At 41.4% G+C, this 21,889-nt stretch overlaps 1 protein-coding gene across 1 annotated transcript in view; it reads right to left on the bottom strand.

Annotated features, from left to right (window-relative positions):
- Positions 1–21,889, bottom strand: part of DDX10 (DEAD-box helicase 10) — a 328,324-nt gene that overhangs the window by 242,667 nt on the left and 63,768 nt on the right. The window contains exon 12 of the mRNA XM_077808979.1: positions 18,387–18,475. Coding sequence (XP_077665105.1) covers positions 18,387–18,475 — 89 coding nt within the window. The remainder of the gene's footprint in view (positions 1–18,386; positions 18,476–21,889) is intronic.

Raw genomic sequence — 21,889 nt, 5'->3', positions numbered from 1 at the left:
ACCTAAAATACTGTGCACAGTTCTATGTACCTTGGTCCCAAAAAGACATGGAAGAAATTCAGAGCTAAATTCAGAAGAGTAACAAAAATGATTAAGGCTAAAACTATACTAGAGACTGTACACGTGTCCATGCATGTGCTTGTGCCTTAACCCACCTATTGTGTACATCTAAGCCCCAGAAGCACATATCCAAAGGCAAGTAGAGGGCAAGTAACCCAGCATGTCGAAGGCGTATAGGGAAGTATGCACTTTTGGCTACGGTATAGTATGTGCCAGTGTGCAGTGGGAAAAGGGGTACCAACCTGAGTTTTAATAGTCCCCATCCCCATACCCACAATGCAGTGAACCCTTTCCTGCCTGACCCTTACCCAATCTATAAAGATCCTTGTCCCTCCATTATCACTCATAGTAGCAAATTGGGCTGATCACTTTACAATAGTATTCTACTGCACTCTTCTGATCAGTACAGGTGAACACAGATCCTGCTCCAAGGGCAGCTGCCTGGCCCACCAACCACACACGGGAGCTGATCAATATGTGGGCAGAATATACCATCCTCCATGACTTCGCCCAGAGCAGCAGGAACATTCGCCTGTACCAGGAGATTTCACAGAGGCTGGAAAAGGCAGGCATTCACCAGGCTCCATCCCAGTGCTAGGAACGCATGAGGCACCTTTACGAAGAGCAAAAGACTCAATCAGTTGCTCTGGGAGGAATCCTCAGACATGCCCTTTCCACGAAGAGCTGGACTGGGTATCCTCAAGGGCTCCCAGTACAGAGCCGTAGAGGCTCACAATCCCTTCCTTAACCCCAACAGCCTCACTGTTTGACAGCATGCCATCAAAGTCTCCAGGGGGGCAGCAAGGAACACAGAGAAAACCCTGGAAGACTTGGAGGAAGAGGAGCAAGCATTTTGCACCTCTACCCAGAGAAGCTAGTAGATGGATTTAGGAGGAAAGATGAAAAGAGCATGCATAGTTGAACTCAATGACTAACTGAGGGGGGGGGAAGAGAGGGGAGAGATCTCTCTAACTCTTAAAAGGAAATAATCTCTTCTACCTATTTTTTTTTTTAATTAGACCTTCACATGACAATTTCGTAATTTAAAAGTTACCTGTGTTAATTCTGAGTCACACTGTTATTCTTCATGAGCTCTCAAACTAGCCAAAAAAGACTGTAAAAGCCAACTGTTTTTCAGCCAAGCTAGGAAAATATTACATATTGGCATTGTTCTAAGACTTTTGTATTAGGTAAACAGATATTTAGCAGGACGATGCCAATCTACAGTCTTTTCAAAAAATTTGTTTAAAATAATTTGCCTTAGGGTTTTTACTGCTGTCCATTGCCTTAGCACCTGAGCACCTTCCTTGCAAAAATCAAGAGCAATAGCAAAATCCATAGTGGATTTCATGGCCTCTCTGACTCTTCTAGATTTTCAGGGTGACACCTCTGCTTAGGTTATGGTCTGGAGACTTGGAGGAGAGAGGATAACTGATTTGTGTTTTTGTTGGGATTTTTGGAAGGGGGCATGTTTAGGGAAGTAGATAGGTTGCCAGTGTGGCAATTTTCAGGTACTGCCAAGACTTGGGTGACAATCAATTTTTGTGGAATTATTTTTTAAACACTTCTTTCCCCAATTGACAGGGAACACTGAGAAACAAGAAAATATGTTCTGAGGATATAGACAACTTTCTTCTGATGTTATCAATGAACACACATATTACAAGTGCTGAATTTCCTAAACTATAAATAAGATTAAACAACCAGGTCCAGAATGAGGGAGGGTAAGGAAGAAGAGAGTTTTCTCTAGGCAATAGAACTAAAAGTGGTGTCCCCGCCCCCAAGAGTGATCTGAGGACACATGGTGGTGCACAGAGACCTTGCTGATCACTTGGTGCTGGCATCTCCTGCTTCCAGCTGCTAAACTGTATTAAGAGACTTCTAAGAACACATTAAATACTTACACAATATTAAACTTTTCTATGAGAAAAATGCCTATAGTTGCCACAAGGAAATGATTTGATCACCAACTGTAACTTGGAAGATTTCTTGTTAAATAATCGAAGCCTGTTGCCAGTAACAGGTTAAAACTCAAAGGAAATGGAAAAAGTGAACAACAGAAACAAGAGTATTCTAAGGCCCATGAGCAAATTTAAAATGAATAAAGAATTTTTATGCAGATTTTAATTTCTTTATAATCATTTCTAGTAACAGCTTTCTGGTGGTGAGAGCCGAACTTGTCAAATGCAAGATTCTTAGGAGCTGAATTGACCAAGTTAGTAGTTTTATTAGTTATTTCTGCTTTTTAAAGTAAAACAAGTCTCCATTCCCACAAAAAGGCCCCATTCTACATGGCTAATGAAACACCTAACTTTAAATTACTCAATATTTTTAAAACTCAACCTGGACATGGTTCATCTGATCTTTTATCCACCTGCACCCTCACTATCTGTTCTACTCCTACAACCTAGGATAATTCTGACCCTTCCGTACACAATCTGGAGTAGGATGGAGAGAAAGAGAAGCTACTTACCTAACTGTAACTGGAGTTCTTAGAGATGTGTGGTCCCTATCTGTATGCCATTGCAGGTACGCAAGTACTCTATGCGCCTGAGACCAGAGAATTTTTGCAAGCAGTTGGTCTGCACCTAAGCCCAAGGGTTGGTGACATGTGCTGATTGCCACCCGGTAAACCCATATCAAACTAAGGGAAACACCCACCTTGAGACTAAGGTTATGTCTACACTACTGCGGGATTGACTCTGCGGCAAACGATGCATCACCGATCAATTTAGTGGGTCTAATGAAGACCTGGAAATGAGAGGAGTAAGCTAAATCGACAGGAGAGCATCTCCCAAGCGCAGTGTAGACACTGCAGTAAATCAACCTAAGCTATGGAAACTCCAATTACATTATTCATGTAGTTGGCATTGCATAACTTAGGTCGACTTACCACAGTAGTGCAGACACAGCTTAAGAAGATAGTCTAAAATAGTGGGATTATCTGTCTGCTGTCTCTGGAGACGTATGATTTTACAGGGCCCAAAGCGAGAACCATTTTCACTTGACTAGGTAACATTTTCCAGAAGTCCTTTCTATTATTAAGAATGGTTTGCACAGCTTCAGAGCATGAATGTTCTAGGCTTGATGCCCATCCAAGTACCAAGCAGTGAGATGAAGCACCTCCAGGTTAGGATGCCTGAGTCTGCCATATTACTGGGTCAACAGGTGCAGTAATGACCAAATGCTGACAGATGGATGTGATGACACTTGTAGGAGGCTTGGAAACCAGACTGTCTGGGCCATTTGAGGGTGATGAGGATGACTTGTTCCCTGTCCTGTCGAATCCTCAGTAGAACCCAAGGTATTAGGGGGAGGGCAGGGGAAGGGAGGCACAGCTCAAGGCAGTAGGAAAGTATTGCCTCTGGAATGCTTTCCTTGAGCTACCCTGGAGTAGTATATTTTGCATTTCCTGTTTGCAAACAGGTTCCAATCAGGGGTTCCCCACTGAGTTAAAATGCCGTGCACCATGAATCATGAAACTCCCACTCCTGATAGATGGCAAAATGTTTGCTGCGACTGTTTGCCAATTAATTTTGGGTTCCTGGAGGGTACACTGTTAATAGGGTGATGTGGTTCTTGATACACCAGTACCATAAATTGACAGCTTCTATACACAGATTTTGTAGACTATGGTCATTAAATTTTGAAATATCTACTGTTTGGAGACAAGAATCAGGCTGAAGAGAGAAGAGAAACTCCAGACATGAAAGGTTACAGCTCAGGCCAAAAGGTGGTGAGAATGAACTGGGGAGGCTGTAGTCCGCCCTGCCCCTTATACCTTCAGTGCTTGGCATAGGTCCAGGCATGGACCTACAGACTCTTCTTCCAAAAATTCTCTGGTCTCAGATGCACGAAGTACATATGTACCCATAGTGGAATACATATACAGACTAGCACTTGAAGAAAAATTGCTGTTTCAATGTATTGCATCATCCATCAAATTCTCTCCACTTTTCTGTTTGAATCGTTTTAAATGTCTCCTTAAAGCTTTCTTGAGTGCCGTACCAATATAGAACCACAAGAAAATGTGTTTTATCATTTAAGACACTTCTGTATATAAAGTATGCTATGATGGTTCACCATCATGAATGCTTCACAACAGTATTGCCTAGCTTTGGGGCTCAGGAACCCAACCAATCATCATGCACACTCATGCCCATAGACTAAGCACACACAGAGGACAAACTAGCCAAAAACACAAATATTACAAAATGTTCAGAAGTGAGAATTTAATTTTCCCAATGTATACACAGTATGTACTAAAAGTCCCTTATCTTTCCCCCACAAAAATACAGCCCCAAACTTCCCTTCTGTCAAACTATGAAATTTACTGAATGCCCCTTTCCTTTTGGTTACTAGGGCATTCAGTACCTACTGGTAAAGTAAATACATTTAGTGTTTTTTCCTTTGCAGGTCATTAACAACACCTGAATTTCTCCACAAACTCTGAAAATGCCTGCCAGTTTGTAGGACCATTCAATATTTTATATTGCCTGATCTTCTGTATTCTCAATCACAGTACATTCAAGATTATATATTACATATATACACATTCTTCCAGGAACAATTAGCAACAATGGGGTCTGAGCAGGGCATTTCAGAGAAAAAGGGTAAGAATGATCATTTGAGGGAAGTTTCCATTCAGTGCCTTGTGCACATTCACCAAAGGCCCAGTAGTAAAAGGATTTATATGCAACATACTTGTGATATTAAAGGAAACAATTATCTATCTTAAAATCATTTTAATATTTAATTATTAATTGCCTTGGAAACAAAACTGAACTCTACAAATTAATTTATTGGCTAAGTGGAACAGAAATGGTGAAATGAAGCAGATTTAACACAACAGCAGTAGTCCTTAGCGGCCCAAATCAGGATTAGGGCCCATTATAATAGGCACTGTACAACATAAATGAAGACATGATTCCTGCCTCAAAGAGCTTACAAACTTCTGTGTGAATAGAAGTCAGTTAATCAATTGCAAATGCTAAATAAATGCTAATTTTGCAGAGTACTTTTCCCATTTTACTAACAACATCTTTGCCACACAAGTGTGACTTCAACTTTAGGTAAAGTCCTGAGAGTGATAACTTACTCTACTGCTATATATTGTACCATATATGTAATCAATTTTTATGTTTGCAGCTTTGCCAAATATCATGATTTCATCACAAGTCTCACTATATCTGATGTTTTTCTTAAGGCCCCAAGATACTAGAATCCAGGATTGAAAATCTAAACTTTCATTTAAAAAAAAATGAAGTTTCCAACCCTCATAGCTCAGAGAAAAGATTGAAAACGAGGAGTGCATCCTGCTCAGAAAGTAGAAGGCAAATTAAATTAACTATTCTTTTTAATCTCAATATTTTGGGGGGCTATGTCATGATTTTTGAGGTTGATGATATCATTTTTGTAATTCAACAAGAAACAGCATACACATGGTTTCTGATCTGGGGCTAGGACCAACTGTCAGTCACCTGCAAGTGACCAAATTGGTTACCAATTCAAGTACTGGTAATTTTTTGTAGGGCACTTAGCAACTCTACTGAAGTTAGATGCTAGTTATTTGGATCCACATGACTTCTGAATTATTAGAATAACCAAACCCCTCCACTCAGACTCTCTTCTGAGCTGCAGATTATCCCCCTCTATATCTCAACTTCACACACTTGACAAGTTAAAAATTCCTGAAATGACTATTTACAAGTAGCTTATTTTTTAGCCAAAAGGAGGCTACAATACTTGTAACAATTAATTAGGTCTCTTACTTATGCCTTGGTACAAACATTTACCCAAATGCTTAACTTTAACTATGTGAATAGTGCCATTCAAACTAGTATTTGCAAAGCTGGGCCTTAGTTCTTATCTCAGTACTCAAATCTCTAAACAAAACATGAGATAATACCACAACTATTTGCAGGTGCCTTTAATCAGTGAAACAAATAGAAGATATTTACCCCTTTACTTTCACACTGGATTAATACATTCAGTACACAAGTTTTAAAGTTAGTCCTGGAACTTTTTAATTGTAAAGTGCCTGTTCATGCGTTTTATTTAACCAAATCTTGATTGCACAAGTAACTGCAGCTTTTAATTATTTATATTACTAAATCTTCCCAATTAACTAACACGACAACTGTCTTGTTACTCTCAGATATCCACACAGGCCATGTCCTTCCAAAATACTCTGCACTGACTTGAAGAATGGTTTTTGTCTTTACAAAAATTTTAAATCAGACAATTCTTTCTCAGAAATTCCATATTAGCAATAAGGACTTTCAGTTTCTTTTCCTTTGCTGCAATTTGTTGCAAAATCTGGAGTCTATAATAATCTCAGTGCAGTTGCAGGACTACTGGTTTAAAAGTTAAAAATAACTGAAGAAAAATGAGTCTTCTGATGGAGGTGTTCAGGTGGCAGTTACTGGTCCTTTGACAAGTACAGCTATATATGCATGTCAGATACTCAAATGAGGACTATACCATCCTTCCCTGGTTCCCCTGGTCCCCCACAGTTTGCATCTGTTTAACTAAATCAATTTAGAAAGTGATTTAAATTAGTGAAATGTGTATGTATAGACAAGGACTCAATCAGAATCTCCAAATATCAGTTTCCAAGTGGTCACTTTATGGTCATACTCATATTTCCCACTCAGATAATCTCAAGGGCTTAGTTATCTCCTAACACAGTGAAAACTATCCCTTGTTTCTTTGGCATTCAGCGTGTTTTACTATCAGGTAGCTTGGCAAGGTTAGCACTACACCTCTTCCCTCTGATTGACTTTGCCTAGCTTACTTCACAGTAACACTAAAGCGCTATCTCTCTATTATGTTTTTACCAGGGGAATTCATACGCATTATTTACCCCACAATAAAAAAAAATTCAGTGAAGACAGCTGAGATGTCTTGTGGCAGTCTACCTTTGAAATCCATCTCCTTTTGTTCTCACTGCTATTGAGCCTTCCACGCAACCTTCATGACTCTGCCTCCACTATTCCATGACCAAGGATGATGTTAAATGGCAACAGTTACAGTTCAACTTGCAGGACCCAGTAACTTACACCCAAGAAGATTTAAAGAACCCATCAAGGAGCACTCACCCATTAATGCTGATCTTTAACAAATCTTGAATATTGGAGACGTTCCCCAAAGAACACATAAAAGGCTAATTTGCTACTATTTTTTTAAAAGGTAAGCAGGATGACTCAGGTAACTGTTTGCCTGACATCAATCTCAGCCAAAATGGATCAGGATTAAAGGGTGGTTCAATAATTAATATCAAATTGATATGGTTTTATGGAAAATAGGTCTTGTCAAACACACTTGATATAGTTTGACAAAACTACAAGTTTGGCTTATAAATATTACACTGTAAAGCATTTGAGTTCATACCACATGGCATTCTGATGTAAAAATTAGCTCTATACTAAATCAGTGCAGTGCATATAAAAAGGATTAAAAATTGGCCAGTAGAGTTCAGAAAGTAATTGTAAATGGGGAATCATAACTCAAACAATGGATTTTTAATGGGATTCACCCAAGAGATATGTTCTTGACCCAATCATATTCAGTGTCTATCGATGATCTGAAAGAATATATGAAGTCATTGCTGGTAACATTTACAAATTACAAAAATCAGTGGAGTGGGAAACAATGACAGGCCAGTTATTCAAAATTATCTGGGTTGCTTCATAACTGGGCTCATCAGAACACCATGTGTTTTAATACAGCCAAATTCAAGATCATACAGCTAGAGATGAGCGTAGGTCATACTTACCAGATGGAAGATTGCATTCTGGAAAACAGCGACTCTGACAAGGTTTTAAGGTTCTTGGCTGATAACCAGGTGAACATGTCCTGTCACTGCAGGCCTGTGGCTAAGCCAGCTAATGTGAGTCTTCTACATAAGCAGTATAATATCAAGTAGGAGTATTGACTCTGTATGTAACATTGATGAGACTATTACTGGAATAGTGTGTCTAGCTGCACTACTGGAAAGGGTTCCAAAAACAGCTGGAAAGTCTGCCTTGTACTGAATGACTTAGAAAACTCAGTCTATTTAGTTTACCAAAGACAAGGTTAAGACACAACCTACATCACAGTCAACAAGTACTTACACAGAGAAACATTTCTGACAGAGGGCCCCTCAATATAGTCAAAAACAAAACAAGAGTTGGAAGCTGAAGCTACATAAATTCAGGCACAAATTTCTAAATGAGGGTAATTATCCACTGGAACAACTCACACCTAGGCAAGTGGCAGATTCTTCATCCCTTGACATCTTTAAATCAAGATTGGAAATCTTCCTAAAATATCCTCTCGCTCAGCTACCAGATGTGAGCTTGATGCAGAAATTACTACTATGCGAAATTCCATGGCCTCCATTATGCAGGTGGTCATTATGCTTGAGGATAATGGTCCCTTCCAGTTTTCAAACCTGTGACTCACACTTCTTCACATCGAATCAGGCACTCTGGCTTGCATTATTGCTCATCCCAGCAACGGCAGTCTCCAAAACACTTCCCATCATGCTGTCACTCCTCAAAAGCTCATGTCTGCCTTGCTTACAGTCCTTTACTTTACAATTTCTCCTACACTAGGAACAATCTGGAACACTGGCACCCTGGATGCTTTAAGTCTCCCTAAGCCTTTCTCCCAGGGTTTCTTCAATTTTTGTTGGTTTTTAATCTCAGGAGGCAGGTAAGCATGAAGGTTGGCCATGTCTAGAATACAACAATCTTGTAAGAAACAACATCTGAATCCATTCTTCAAGTTGTTAACACAAGAAGTTCAATAAATAAGCCAAAGAACAGGATCAATAAAGGACAAACTCATCTCATGTTTTGATGTCAGGAAAACAGGGATGACTTTTTTGGGAGGGTGATTTAAGTGGAAAGTATAAGACTTTCAACCAGTTTCTGAAGGCAATGCTAAAACCAAAATTGAGTTTCTCTGGTATTATGTGCATGAAATCACATTTGACACAGTCACAAAGTTTTTGCAGCATCTAAAGAAAACTGGGACAGACACCATCCACACAACGAACTGAACTGAGAATTTAACTACAATCCTGAGATAACTAGTTCAATTGATAGCCAGGTGACAATTTTGACAATTATTTTTAGGTGAGATTAGGAAAGAAAGCTCTTCAGGAGTGACATTTTGGGGATTAAAGCATGATACAAGCTTTGTTTTCTGTCCAAGTAAACACCAGTATACAGCTTTTCTGGGCAGTTCAAATAAAACCTTATAGAAATGAATAACCTAGCTGCCTTAAGATTTAACATTTTGCGCTTACTGGAGTATTTGGAATTCATCCTAATGTGAAGATCCTGGGCTATGTGTGCTTCCATTGAAAGAGCAAGTTTAATAAACCATGATTTGGATTGAGTCAGAAGCTGGGCACAGTTCTCTCACTTCTCTCAAAAGAAAAATGACCTTCCTCGTGGGTAGTAGTCTGGAGCCAGTCTAGCCTTCATGACAGAAACTGTTCTTGCACCAGATAATTTTGTTGCAGACCTACCAAGCCAGAAAGATTTACTTTTGTATTCACATTTAGTTTATGTGAAGTTACAGTGACATTGCTGCTGCCTCTGTACCAAACAGATTTCTCTCTTCCTGAGAGAGAGAGGTTTCAGAGTAGCAGCCGTGTTAGTCTGTATTCGCAAAAAGAAAAGAAGTACTTGCGGTACCTTAGAGACTAACAAATTTATTTGAGCATAAGCTTTCATGAGCTACAGCTCGCTTCATCGGAAGCATCACGAAAGCTTATGCTCAAATAAATTTGTTAGTCTCTAAGGTGCCACAAGTACTCCTTTTCTTTTAGAGATAGAGACAGTTTACCAACTAGCAGATGTAACTCTTTAGAGAAGCTGATTAGCTGACCCTACAAAAAGAAAAAGGCAAAAACACCTTTGTACATCATACTGGAATCTGTAAATGCAGATCAGAGGCAAACGATCATTTAAAAATCCTGCAAAAATGAAACTTCCAGAAGAGAAGATACTATTTGCTGATCCTGCATAAAACCTTCCCCCTTTGCATATTATTTGGCCCATACAAACAGCTACATAAAAATGTTTTGAAAGGCAAGAGCAGCAAACAATTTGAAACTGGAGGGAATCAAACCAGTGACACAAATCTGAATTAACCGACTATCCAGATGGCTCTGATTAATAACCAAATTTAACTGTGAAACTGCTTTAGCAGCATTATCTATTTGATAGTTCTTTGACAATGACCAATCTTATTCACAATAAGTAATTGTATCTATTCAGCTAAGAAGTTTTCTTAGCATCCTTAGGAAAATTATTTGCCCTGTCTACATTCCAGGTAGGAAATTGTTGAGCTCAAATAGCTTCTAGCTCTTTACAACTAGCAGTGGATTAAGGCTTGTAATTACTATATTGTAATTGAGTTTTCCTGAATCTAAAATCAGACCTGTGCCTCTTCCAGCAATATAAATCCCTATATGGTTTGGGACCCATGTATTTTTGAGTGTATTTCTCTGTTTGCTGTACATCCCTGGAGCGCTCAAGTTTGCAGTCTCTAGATTGCCCTTGTCTAGAATTTTCTTTCCTCATTGGTCCAACAGGACCTGAGCAGGATGATGGATAGGGTCTGTTGCAAGGCCTGTTCAACTAGCATTCTGCCTGGAAGGTAGAGATGAGAGCAAGTGAGTGCAGGCTTTTTGCTTAGAAAATTTCCTCAGTAACAGTGTCATTTCGTAAGGTATGCATTTTTATATTATTGCCGTTACCTACATAAACACATTGTGATTTGTAAAATACATGCTTCACTGCCTCCTCAAATGAAGCAAGTAGAAACTGCCTGGATCTAGTACATTCTCTTCAGTGGTTTCCAAAAACTAATTCATATACCACAACTTCTACTACAGGAAGTTGGTAGGCTTCAACTTTAGGTCATTTATATAGGGCAGAGGTTCCCAAACTTTTTATTTGTTGTGTCCACCACGTGGAGACCCACATCCCATGTGCCCCGCCCCCCCTTTCATCAAGCAGAAATAGCACTTCTGTGGATGCCTGGAATCCGGAAGCCCACCTCCCAGCCAGAGCACCCTGTCACTCCATGGGCCAGGGCACGCCCAAGGCAGGTGGCCCCAGCAAGAGAGACAGCCAGGCCACACCTCCCCATTTCCCCACCCACAGGAACCTCAGACACCATCAGGCTCCTCCAGCTGCAGCATGTGCGTACTGGTGGGTGTGCAAGAGCCTGTGTGAGCAGGGAGAAACTACCTCCCAACATGGCATACACGCACCAGCCTCCAAGAAGGTGAGCAAGCTGGAATGCCTCCCCTCCAACCCCCCCCGCCCCCCCCCCCACACACACACTCACTCCCCATGCAGGGAGAGGGCATTCCCCCCACCCTGCTCCTTGCCCTCCCTTCTCCCTGCTTCTCCAGCCCAGCAGCAGTGGCAGGAACTGGAGCAGGAGACCAAGTCAGTGAGAACTCTCAGCAACTAGTCAGGTCCTCACATTCCCCCAACAATCCTGTTGTACCTCCCCACCCCCACCCCCCCGCCCAGATGGCACACTCTCCGGTTTGAAAACCAGTGATGTATGGTGTAATACTAAGCCTCTCTCCTATACTAGTACCTGGCAGCTGTGCTGGTGTTCATTTCCCATTCAATCACACATGATTTCCTCACAGAGCTACTCCAAACTCCACTACTAGTTCAAGTACTTACAGCCAACTGAAGTGATGGGAACTGACTGGGTTTAGTTAAGGTCTTACTCTGATAAATGGATGGACCTGTGCAAACGGGTTGGGACCATGTTTTCTAAAGAGCAACCTATCCACACATGGTCCCAAACTTAAGGAGAACCTTTCAACTTCTGTTTGCTGGAGTATGAATGACAAGAGTAGGTAACCAAGTGCAGACACTTAGCTGAGAGCCCTGGACTCTGTGGTCTGGACAGATAGAAGGTTGTGTCTAGAAATGTTCCCAGAACAATATTAGGAAGTTTCTCAGAAGGTAGATTACTGACTGCAATGTGATGCCAAAAAGAGGCACATCAAGTGTGGTTTTCCATCAACTCTTATGAAGATGATAATCTCTAGGTTTGGCCCTATGCCTGGTAATTAAGAACTGCAAAATTTTAAGGTTGACACAAATTAATCCCTGTATTGAGAATGCACAGCTGAGAGGAAATGAAAGAGGAGCTGACCCAGATACAGGCCTGGTAATATTTACATCACTAAAGACATTTACTGACTTGCTGATAACAGAGAAATCTAATGCACCAACAGTGGTGAAAAACACATTGTGCCAAACAATCAGGGTCAACATTAACACTTGTTTTGCTGCCAATGGCACAAAAGTGCTTGCAGGAGCACTGTTCATCAGTGACATGCTGCCAGAACACTAACATGGGATTCCATCAAAATTTTCTTTGTCAGCTAGCAACAAAGGTGCTCACTGGTAGTGAGCTGGGTGGTCAGTTGGGGATATGAGTGATCTTTGCTTCATGAGGTGGACAGACCTCCAACAGCTCGCATGAGAGGCCGGGTCAAGGTATAGCTGATGCAAAAAGAGAAGAGCAGAGCTCCAGGTTACCTCCAGCTCTTCAGGTCAGTCTGTCCCTGGCAGGCAGATAACTGTGGAGAAAGAGGTAGCCTGCAGCAGCCACAGAACTAGTACAGCAGGAGTTTGGCCTCACCTCCTCTCTTCCTTCTGCACATGCACTGCTGGAGTTGCCAGGGAGGGGCTGGGCAGTGAGGACTACATGCTACATTCCCCAATAGCTCTGCCTGGCTGTGATGGGGAATGTACAAAGGAAGAGCTCCCTTTTCAGCAGCTGCCATAGCATTGGCAATACCCAGAGTGGGGCAGATGCCTGCTCAGTCCCAGAGGGCTGAAAATTTTAACAAACAGTGACAGCCTAAGCATTTCTGAGTAGACCTAAAACTATTTTTGCTGCTCCTCCCATTCCGCAGCGTAATCAAGACCTTTCCACCATCACACAAAGACACCCAGGGCCAGCTTAAGAATTTTACAAAGAATCAAAAGCCCAAACTTAGCTGCCTCATTTAACAAGGATGTATATGTGAAGAGGGATCTTTAGATTTCCTCTCACACACCCCCCAACTCTAGTCTCCGCCTGCCGAAGGGGAGTCCAAAAAGTTTTTCCTCTCCACTCTGCCAGTTGTTTATACATCAAAGTTTTCAAAACTGTCTTTGCAAGCCAGAGTGAAAGACGCACATTTTTGTTTAAACAAAAGCAGATATTCTCATTAATTAAACTTATGGTATGTCTATAGAACAACTGGGAGATGTCTCTACTCAAGACACCAGGTTAAAAATAGCAATATGGCCAGAGAGGCACAAGGGGCTGCATGGTCTAGCCACACAAATCTAATCCCACCCAACCCCCTGTGAATGTACTCAGGTGGCTAGTTTGACCCGCCACTCAGGTAGCTGCAGCCATTCTACAATCTTTAACACGCTATCTTAGGCAGAGTTACAGCATATATGTCTACCCAATCTACTTCCAGCTGCTTTGCAGACATACTACTAAAGGTTGGCTTTGTCAACAGGAGGCTTGTGTGAGACTCCCTCCAGCTAATGACTACTGGTAGCAATGTGTTATAAGCCAATACCACAACAGAGGATAGTAATGTACCAGCTCTCAAGATAAACCTCTAGAATATTGGGGGGGGTGGGGAGGGGGCGGCGAACCCACCTCTCTGCAAAGGAACCATTAGAGAAGACGGAGAGAATGCCAGTTCACTATGATTACACAGCAGTGAGCAAAGAAACAAAGGGCAATAACCTCACACTCAAATTGCTTAACTCCCACAAATTTGAATCTGTGTACTATCTGCAGAATTTCCAGTGAAGTAACATCTGTCAAGCAGGCAACAGGTCCTTCCAGAAAAAGAGAATACTTTTTTATAAAAATATTTGCAGAAGTTGAAGACAAAAGAAGAGTTCCTATTCCAACTTTGCTTTGAATTTGTATGTATGCACTCACACACAATATATAAGTAGCGGTGAGACCTATGTGTAGAGCTCTTCAGAATACTGAATTTTGCAGGACACTATGCATTTCAGACAAACACGGCTGCCTGGTCCATTACACCATCCAGTCAGGTGCACTGAGTTGGTAGCCTGAAGACTATGAGCTTAAGGGCTTGTCTACACTGGCACTTTACAGTGCTGCAACTTTCTCGCTCGGGTGTGAAACACACACACCCCTGAGCGCTGCGAGTTTCAGCGTTGTAACGCACCAGTATAGACCGTGCGCCGGCGCTGGGAGCTATGCCCCTTGTGGAGGTGGCGGCATTTTTGTTTGTTTGTTTGTTTTCAGAGCAGTGGGAAAGCTCTCTCCCAGCACTGTGCCACAACTACACCAGCCACGTTAAAGCGCTTTCACGTTGCCAGTGAAGACGTGCCCTAAGTCTCACATCTATTGATTTCTGTTGTATTGTCATACACTTCACAGCCCTTATTGAACAAGGCTAAGAACATATACTAAAAACCAGGTAAATGTATTTCCCTGGTTTTACAAATAAATTACAGAGGTTGCACAAGGTCAAAACTGGCAGAGTTGGGAATAGAGATTTAAATTCTAATACAGCTAATCCAAGTTTTATCCACTCAGCCGCACTGCCTCTAAATAATGCCAGACCTATGAACTTGGCTATCCTGCCTTTGAAGCCACTCTAATCCTCAAGACTGCACTCCTCTCCAAACAGTCAGCTACTCATGGCACAAACATGGGTTGCCATTCCCAGGAGATTACACAAGTCTTTATATAGTCCCTCACCTTTCTTACACTCTCTGATCAACAATGAACTACCACTGCTGACATTTAAATCATCCAGTTCTGGGCCTCATGCTTTGAGAGAGATGTGGAGAAACTGGAGAAAGCCAAGAGGATAGCTACAAAAATGATAAATGATAAATTAGAAAACCTGACCTATGAGGAAAGGTTAAAAAACTGGACATATTTATTTTTGAGGAAAGACGACTGAGTGGGGCCTGGTAACAGACTTCAAATATGTTAAAAGCTATCAGAGAGTACAGTGATCACCTGTTCTCCATGTCCACTGGAGGTACGGAAAGTAGTAATTGGCTCAATCTGCAGCAAGGGAGATTTAGGTTAGATATTAGGAAAAACTTTTTAACTATAGTAGACTTCCAAGGGAGGTTGTGGAATCCCCTTCGCTAAGTTTTTAAGCACAGGTTGGACAAACACCTGTGAGGGATGGTCTCTCTAAGTGTATTTTCTCCTACCTCTGTGCAGGGGACTGGACTGGACGGCTTCTCAAGGTCCCTTCCGCACTACATTTCTAAGATCATTGGGCATATGTGTAAACAACCCACTGAAACAAACAGGGGAGCTGACACCTCCCCAGGTTTGTTTCAGCATATCTGCAAAAGCAAGCATGCATCAGTTAACTCTGACTATGAGTCAAGCACATCTACACAACCATTACGGCTAAAGACCTACTTTTCTTCTTTTAAATCAGAAGAGATTCTGGAGAAAAAAAGGGCAGCATCCAAAGAAAGTGCAGCAAGTCAGAGACTTGGTTCAACATGGCCCAATATGAGCCTCGGCTTTAGTGTAAATACAATGAGGTCTTGCCCAGTTTTATACTCTGATAGCAATGACACGGATAACTACATGCTAAAATGAATAATATTTCAAACAACCTATTCTAGAGCGTCATAGTCCCTTGTGTCACACACACAGGCATTATGGCTCACCAACTACAGTGAGCCTCATTTAAAAGACATCTACCTTCAAGGAACAATGCTTCCATTACACTCAAAAACTAAGCTGCAATGTATCATCGTCACACTTTATATATTACACCCTCTTTTTCAGGCAACAGACTCATAAAAAGGAAAGTCACAATAGGAGCTCATAGATTCCAAGGCCAGAAGGAACCATCGTGATTATCTAGCCTCCTGTATAACAAGGACATAGAAATTCCCCATAACTTTTAGAAAAACTTCCAATCTTGATTTAAAATTTGTCAGTAACAAAGAATCTACCATAATCCTTGCTAAATTGTGCCAATCGTTAATTACTCTCACTGTTAAAAATATACACCTTATTTCCAATCTGAATTTGTCTAGCTTCAACTTCCAGCCATTGGATCGTGCTATACCTTTTTCCTGCTAGCTTGAAGAGACCACTATTAAATATTTCTTCCTGGCGTAGGTACTTAGACTAATCAAGCCACGCTTTAAACTTCTCTTTGTTAAACTAAATAGATTGAGCGCCTGTTGGACTTCCCCCAAGACCTCTTCCATTTGGTTCCCAAGAACTCAGTTTGCCTCCAGTCTCATCATTCAGATTCCTTTATCTGGCTTATGGCAAAGCTATCGTTAAGTTGCTCAGACTCAACCATAAGGGTTGAGTATAGGGCATAACATATCTAAAGTTACACAGAAAACCTTTTCCTTTATAGAAATTTACACATTACATTGCATTTACTATGCATTGCATCACATGTTCTGGGATTGACTTGGTTACTTTGTAAGAACCAATCCCTGTACAGCATGTTCTGTCCACGTACTGTCCATGTATGACTTACCTTTTACATCATCTTACGTTCCAGGCTTATCTTGTCCATTGTAAATGGTTCCTTGGGTGTTCCCCCTTATCTTAGCTAGTACAGACTCTCTCTCTTAGCTTACTGGCCCCCTTACCTATCAGTTACACAGACATTTTGCGTCCAGTCAGCTGATCCATTTACCTCCCTTATTTCTGTCTCCCAAGAAATGAAGTCTTACCCATGTCTAACTACTCACATTAAGCCAGGCCTACAGCTCCTTGAGTCTATCATGATAAGACATGTTTTCCAATCATTATCATGGCTCTTCTCTGAACCCTCTCCAATTTATCAACATCTTTCTCGAATTGTGGGCACCAGAACTGGACACAGTACACAAGCAGCAGTCACACCAGTGCTGAATGCAGAGGTGAAAAAAAAAAAACCTCTCTACTCCTGCAAGATTCACTGGCCTGTGTATCCAAGGATCTCATCAGCCCTTTTGGCCACAGCATTGCACTAAGAACACATGCTCAGCTGATTATTCCCCATGATCCCCAAATCTTTTTCAGAGTCACTGCTTCCCAAGATAGTCTCCCATGCTGCAACTATAGCTTACATTCTTTGCTCATAGATGTATACATTTACATTAAGTTGCATTAAAAACGCATATTTTTTGCTTGCACCAATTTTACCAAGTGATCCACATCACTTTGTATCTGTGACCTGCCCTCTTCATTATTTAACATTCCCCCAATTTGTGTGTCATCTGCAAACTTTATCAATGATGATTTTGTGCTTTCTTCCAAGTCATTGATAAAAATGTTAAATAGAACAGATCCAAAAATAGATCCCTGAGGGAGCCCACTAGAAACACCCCCATTTGCTGGTGATTCTCCATTTGCAATTACATTTTGAGACCTATCAGTTAACCAGTTTTTAATCCATTTAATGTGTGCCATGTTAATTTTATATCTTTCTAGTTTTTTAAATCAAAATGTCATGTGGTACCAAGTCATATGTCTTACAGAAGTAGATTACATCAACACTATTACCTTAATCAACCAAACTTGTAATCTAATCAAATACAGATATCAGGTTAGTTTGACAGGATCTATTTCTCATAAACCCATGTTGATTGGCATTAATTATATTACAGTCTTTTAATTCTTTATGAAATCAAGTCCTGTACTGGCATTCCATTATCCTCCACAGGACTGATGTCACACTGACAGGCCTACAATTATCCAGGTTATCCCATTTATCATTTTTAAATATTGGCACACCATTAACTTTCTTCTGGAACTCAAACCCCCCCGGTTTCAAGACTCACTGAAAAATCAACAATAATGGTCCAGTGAGCTCCTCAGCGAGCTCATTTAAAACTCTTGTATGGAAGTTATCTGGACCTGCTGATTTAGAAATGTCTAACTTTAATATTTAACATCCTTCTGAGACACTCTAGGCTCAAGGGTGTCATTGACAGAGGGAAAAAAAATCAAATAGAACATTGTGTTGTGAAAACATTTTTATCTCATTACTTCTGGCTTTTGTATCATGTATTACAATATTTTTCTTTACTGCAGTGAGTTACTACTCTTTGTGGAACAATGTACAATTTTAATAACATTTTCCCTACAATGTGGGTCTACAAAAATATTCAAAAACTACATTAGTAGGAAAATGTTAAAAGACACATTAAAATTCTAATTGTGAACATGGTAAAACAGTTATTTAACCCAAAGATGAAGATACCGGGGAAAAAAGGTAAGTTTTTCATTTTCAATACTGTACTTACTGGGCATATTCTGCTAGAGGTAACTTAAACACATCAAAAACGTCTTTGTTCTTCATTAGGTAGACTGAACGCAAGTAGGATACAAAACACTGAAAGGAGAAGAAAAGTGTTTTAAAACAGAAAAGAAAAATGCTCTCATTCAATTAATTGTATATTAACATTATACCATTTGGCTAACCAGAAAAAAGTTGAGAATTCTAATACTGGTTTTGTCCAAGAACTTATTTATCCACACAGTTTCAACAAAAGAAAAGAAGATCTAGTTCTTAATATTTCAGTACTTCATTCAGAGCAGCCTAATTGGCTCATTATGTTAATTGTGTGTAGCTGTAGCTTTGCTAGTCACAAAATACGCTTGTGAGAGCAGCTAGAAAGAGGAGACTAGTTCATGTATTACTCAAAAGCTGGGAGAAAAAAAAATATGAAGTTACTGGACTAGAATATCTCAGTTAAACCAATGTAAAGATCTCCAGCAGTGACACAGTATGTAGCACAGTAACTTGGATTTTTTTTTTTTTTTTTTTTGGTATTTTTCCTCATCTTCCCTACCATCTCAAACTTTTAGTCTGTCCACTTATCTCATATTGCTTCCCACCCTCTACCTTATTACGTACCCTTCTCTCATTTGCCAAAATCATCTCTCCTTTACTTCTTAAAATTTAAGCTCTTTGCTCCATCCTTGGAAACCATTTTTAACAACTAGTAGAATTTGTTTTATGAGAGGTTTTTTCCTCCCTGTAACTCCTCTGTTGAAACAACCTTGGCTGCAGATTCTGCTTACAGCTTTGTTCTATCCAGATTGCAATCAAAAACCAGAAAATCACTGCTATAACACTGGGTAGCCTGCATTGGCAAAGCAGTAAAACAATTGATAACTCGTGTGTGTCATTCAGTAAATCATTGTTTATACCAGTGTAACCATTCTGTAATTTTTGTTTTGGGGCATCACTTGAAAAATTACATGACTGTCTCTTCTTTGTTAATTCATCCATGGAATTCTGAGGTTGCCTCCTGTTGTCTGAGATACAATAAAGCAGACTTGACTTTTTTTTTTCCCCCCCACTTAAAAAAAAAAAATCTTTAAATCTATTCATAAATAACTCAAAACTCAATATATACACTTGCTGACAAATTGACTTAATTTCATCTCCACATAAATTTTGATGGTAATATGGTAATTTCTCTCATGTTTTGCAGTATTAGTAGAATTTAATCTTTTAGTTTTGCTTGTATATGTACAAGGATTCAATGTAGAAAAGGAAAGGCTGATCTGATCTTCATTAAATGGTAGTTTGTAACATGAGCCAAAAATAATATAATAATTTGAGTATCATTCTAGATCGGGGAGGACAAAATACAGCCCATGGGCCAGATTCAGCCCGACTAACATTTCTGTCCGGCCTGCCATGACTAACATTTCTGTCCGGCCTCCTCTGCTCCCTCGCAATCTCCGAGTTCGGGCTGCCAGAAGTCCCGCAGCACAGCGGAGCGCTCAGGCAGACTGCCTGCCTGTTGTGGCCCCACACCACTCCCGGAAGCGGCCAGCTGCTGCTAGCACGTCTCTGCACACCCCTGGCAGGGGGAGGTGGCTCTGGGCACTGCTCCTTCCCCCAGCACTGTCTTCACAGCTCCATTGGCCATAAACTGGCCAATGGGAGCTGCGGGGGCAGTGCTTGCAGGCATGGGCAGCCCATGGAGACCCGCTACCCCCTTACCCCCAAGTGGCACACAGAAACATGCCAGCAGCAGCCAGCCACAGCCGCTTCCGGGAGCAGCATGGCGCCACAGCATGCAGGCAGCCTGCCTGAGTCCTGCTACAATGCCAGCCGGGAGCTGCCTGTTATAAACGCCTCCCAGCCAGAGCCTGTACTTCGCACCCCCTACTGCACCCCAACCCCCTGCCCCAGGTCAGAACCCCCTCTTGCACCCAAACTCCCTCCCAGACCCTGCACCCCAATCCCCTGCCCCAGCCAGAGCCCCCTCCTGCACCAAACTCCCTCCCAGAGCCCACACCCCTCACCTTCTCCTGCACCCCAACACTCTGCACCAGTCCAGAGCTCACTCCTGTGCCCTAACTCCCTCCCAGACCCCGCATCCCCTCCATTAATATAGTAGAAACATGCAGCCCATGACAACTTATCAAAATTTGTGGAATGGCCCCCCTGCGAAAATTATTGCCCACCCCGTTCTAGATCTTCCTATTTAAGTGTAGTGGTCCAATAATCCTGTAACCTATTCTTTGATTTGGGTCCCATTCAGAGCACATTTTCCTGAGCCTCAAGCCTTGTTCATTCACTATGTGGACAAAGTACACAATCTATTAGGAGCATAAATTGCAAATTCTTATATCATCGTATACTGGTGGCAGAAGAGCAGCTAAGCAGCCAGAGTCTCTACAGCATGAAAATGCTTGGTGCGGTTACCACTTTGTATTTAACTATTAGTAAGGCTACGATTTTGTCACAGATATTTTTAGTAAAAGTCATGGACAGGTCAAGGGCTTCTTTGAATTTTTGTTTATTGCCTGCGACCTGTCCATGGCTTTTATTAAAAATATCCCTAACAAAATGAGGAGGAAGAAGGGTCCAGCACCCATAGCTACTGGGGTTCTGGGGTCACCCCTGATGCCCACAGGGGATGGACAGCTGCTGGGGGTCCCTCTCCTCCCCATTGCCCAAAGGGGCTGGGCAGCTACTGGAAGCTCCAGGGTCCCCCTTCTGCCCAGTATCTGGGAGCTGCGGGGGTGGCGGGGCAAGCCTGTCGCTGACAGCTTGGGGCTGAAGCGGAAAATGTCATGGAGATCTCTGGAAGTCATGGATTCTGTCACTTCCATGACCTCCATGATATAACTGTAGCCTTAACTATTGGTGGGTAAATCAAGTGCAGTTCTAGTAGCATTATTTCTTAACATTTTTTTAAAGATTATGAGAGAGAAGAGCAGATTCCCCAACTCTTTCACCCTTACTGGCAGAACTTTTCTCCACATTGGCCTGTGTGAAGTGTGTGTTTTCATCTGCTTGGTAGAATCAAATGTAAAGGGGAAAAAAGGAACTTGTGCCCATTTCTTCATGATTCATAGACTTTAAGGGCAGAAGAGACCATCATGACCATCCAGTTTGGTCTCCTGCACATCTTAGGCCACAGAACCTCACCAACCCAGTCCTGTAGTAGGCACATAACCTCTGGCTGAGTTACTAAAGTCCTCAAATCCTTATTTCAAGACTTCAAGTTAGAGAGAATCCACTATTTACTCAGTTCAAACCATCAAGTGAGCCATGCCCCATGCTACAGAGGAAGATGAAAAACACCCACTGGCTCTGCCAATCTGAACGGTGAGAAAATTCCTCCTGACCCCCAATATGGAGATCAGTCAGACCCTGAGCATGTGAGCAAGACCCACCAGCCAGACATCTGGGAAAGAATTCTCTGTAGAAACTCAGAGCCCTCCCCATCTAGCGTCCCATTTCTGGCTGTTGGAGATATTGCTAATAGCAGTTGCAAAT

This window comes from Eretmochelys imbricata, chromosome 1 (assembly GCF_965152235.1).
Source record: "Eretmochelys imbricata isolate rEreImb1 chromosome 1, rEreImb1.hap1, whole genome shotgun sequence".
In the NCBI taxonomy this organism is placed as follows: domain Eukaryota; kingdom Metazoa; phylum Chordata; order Testudines; family Cheloniidae; genus Eretmochelys; species Eretmochelys imbricata.
Note: the sequence above shows the minus strand (reverse complement) of the source record. Positions and strands in the feature narration are given on the sequence as shown.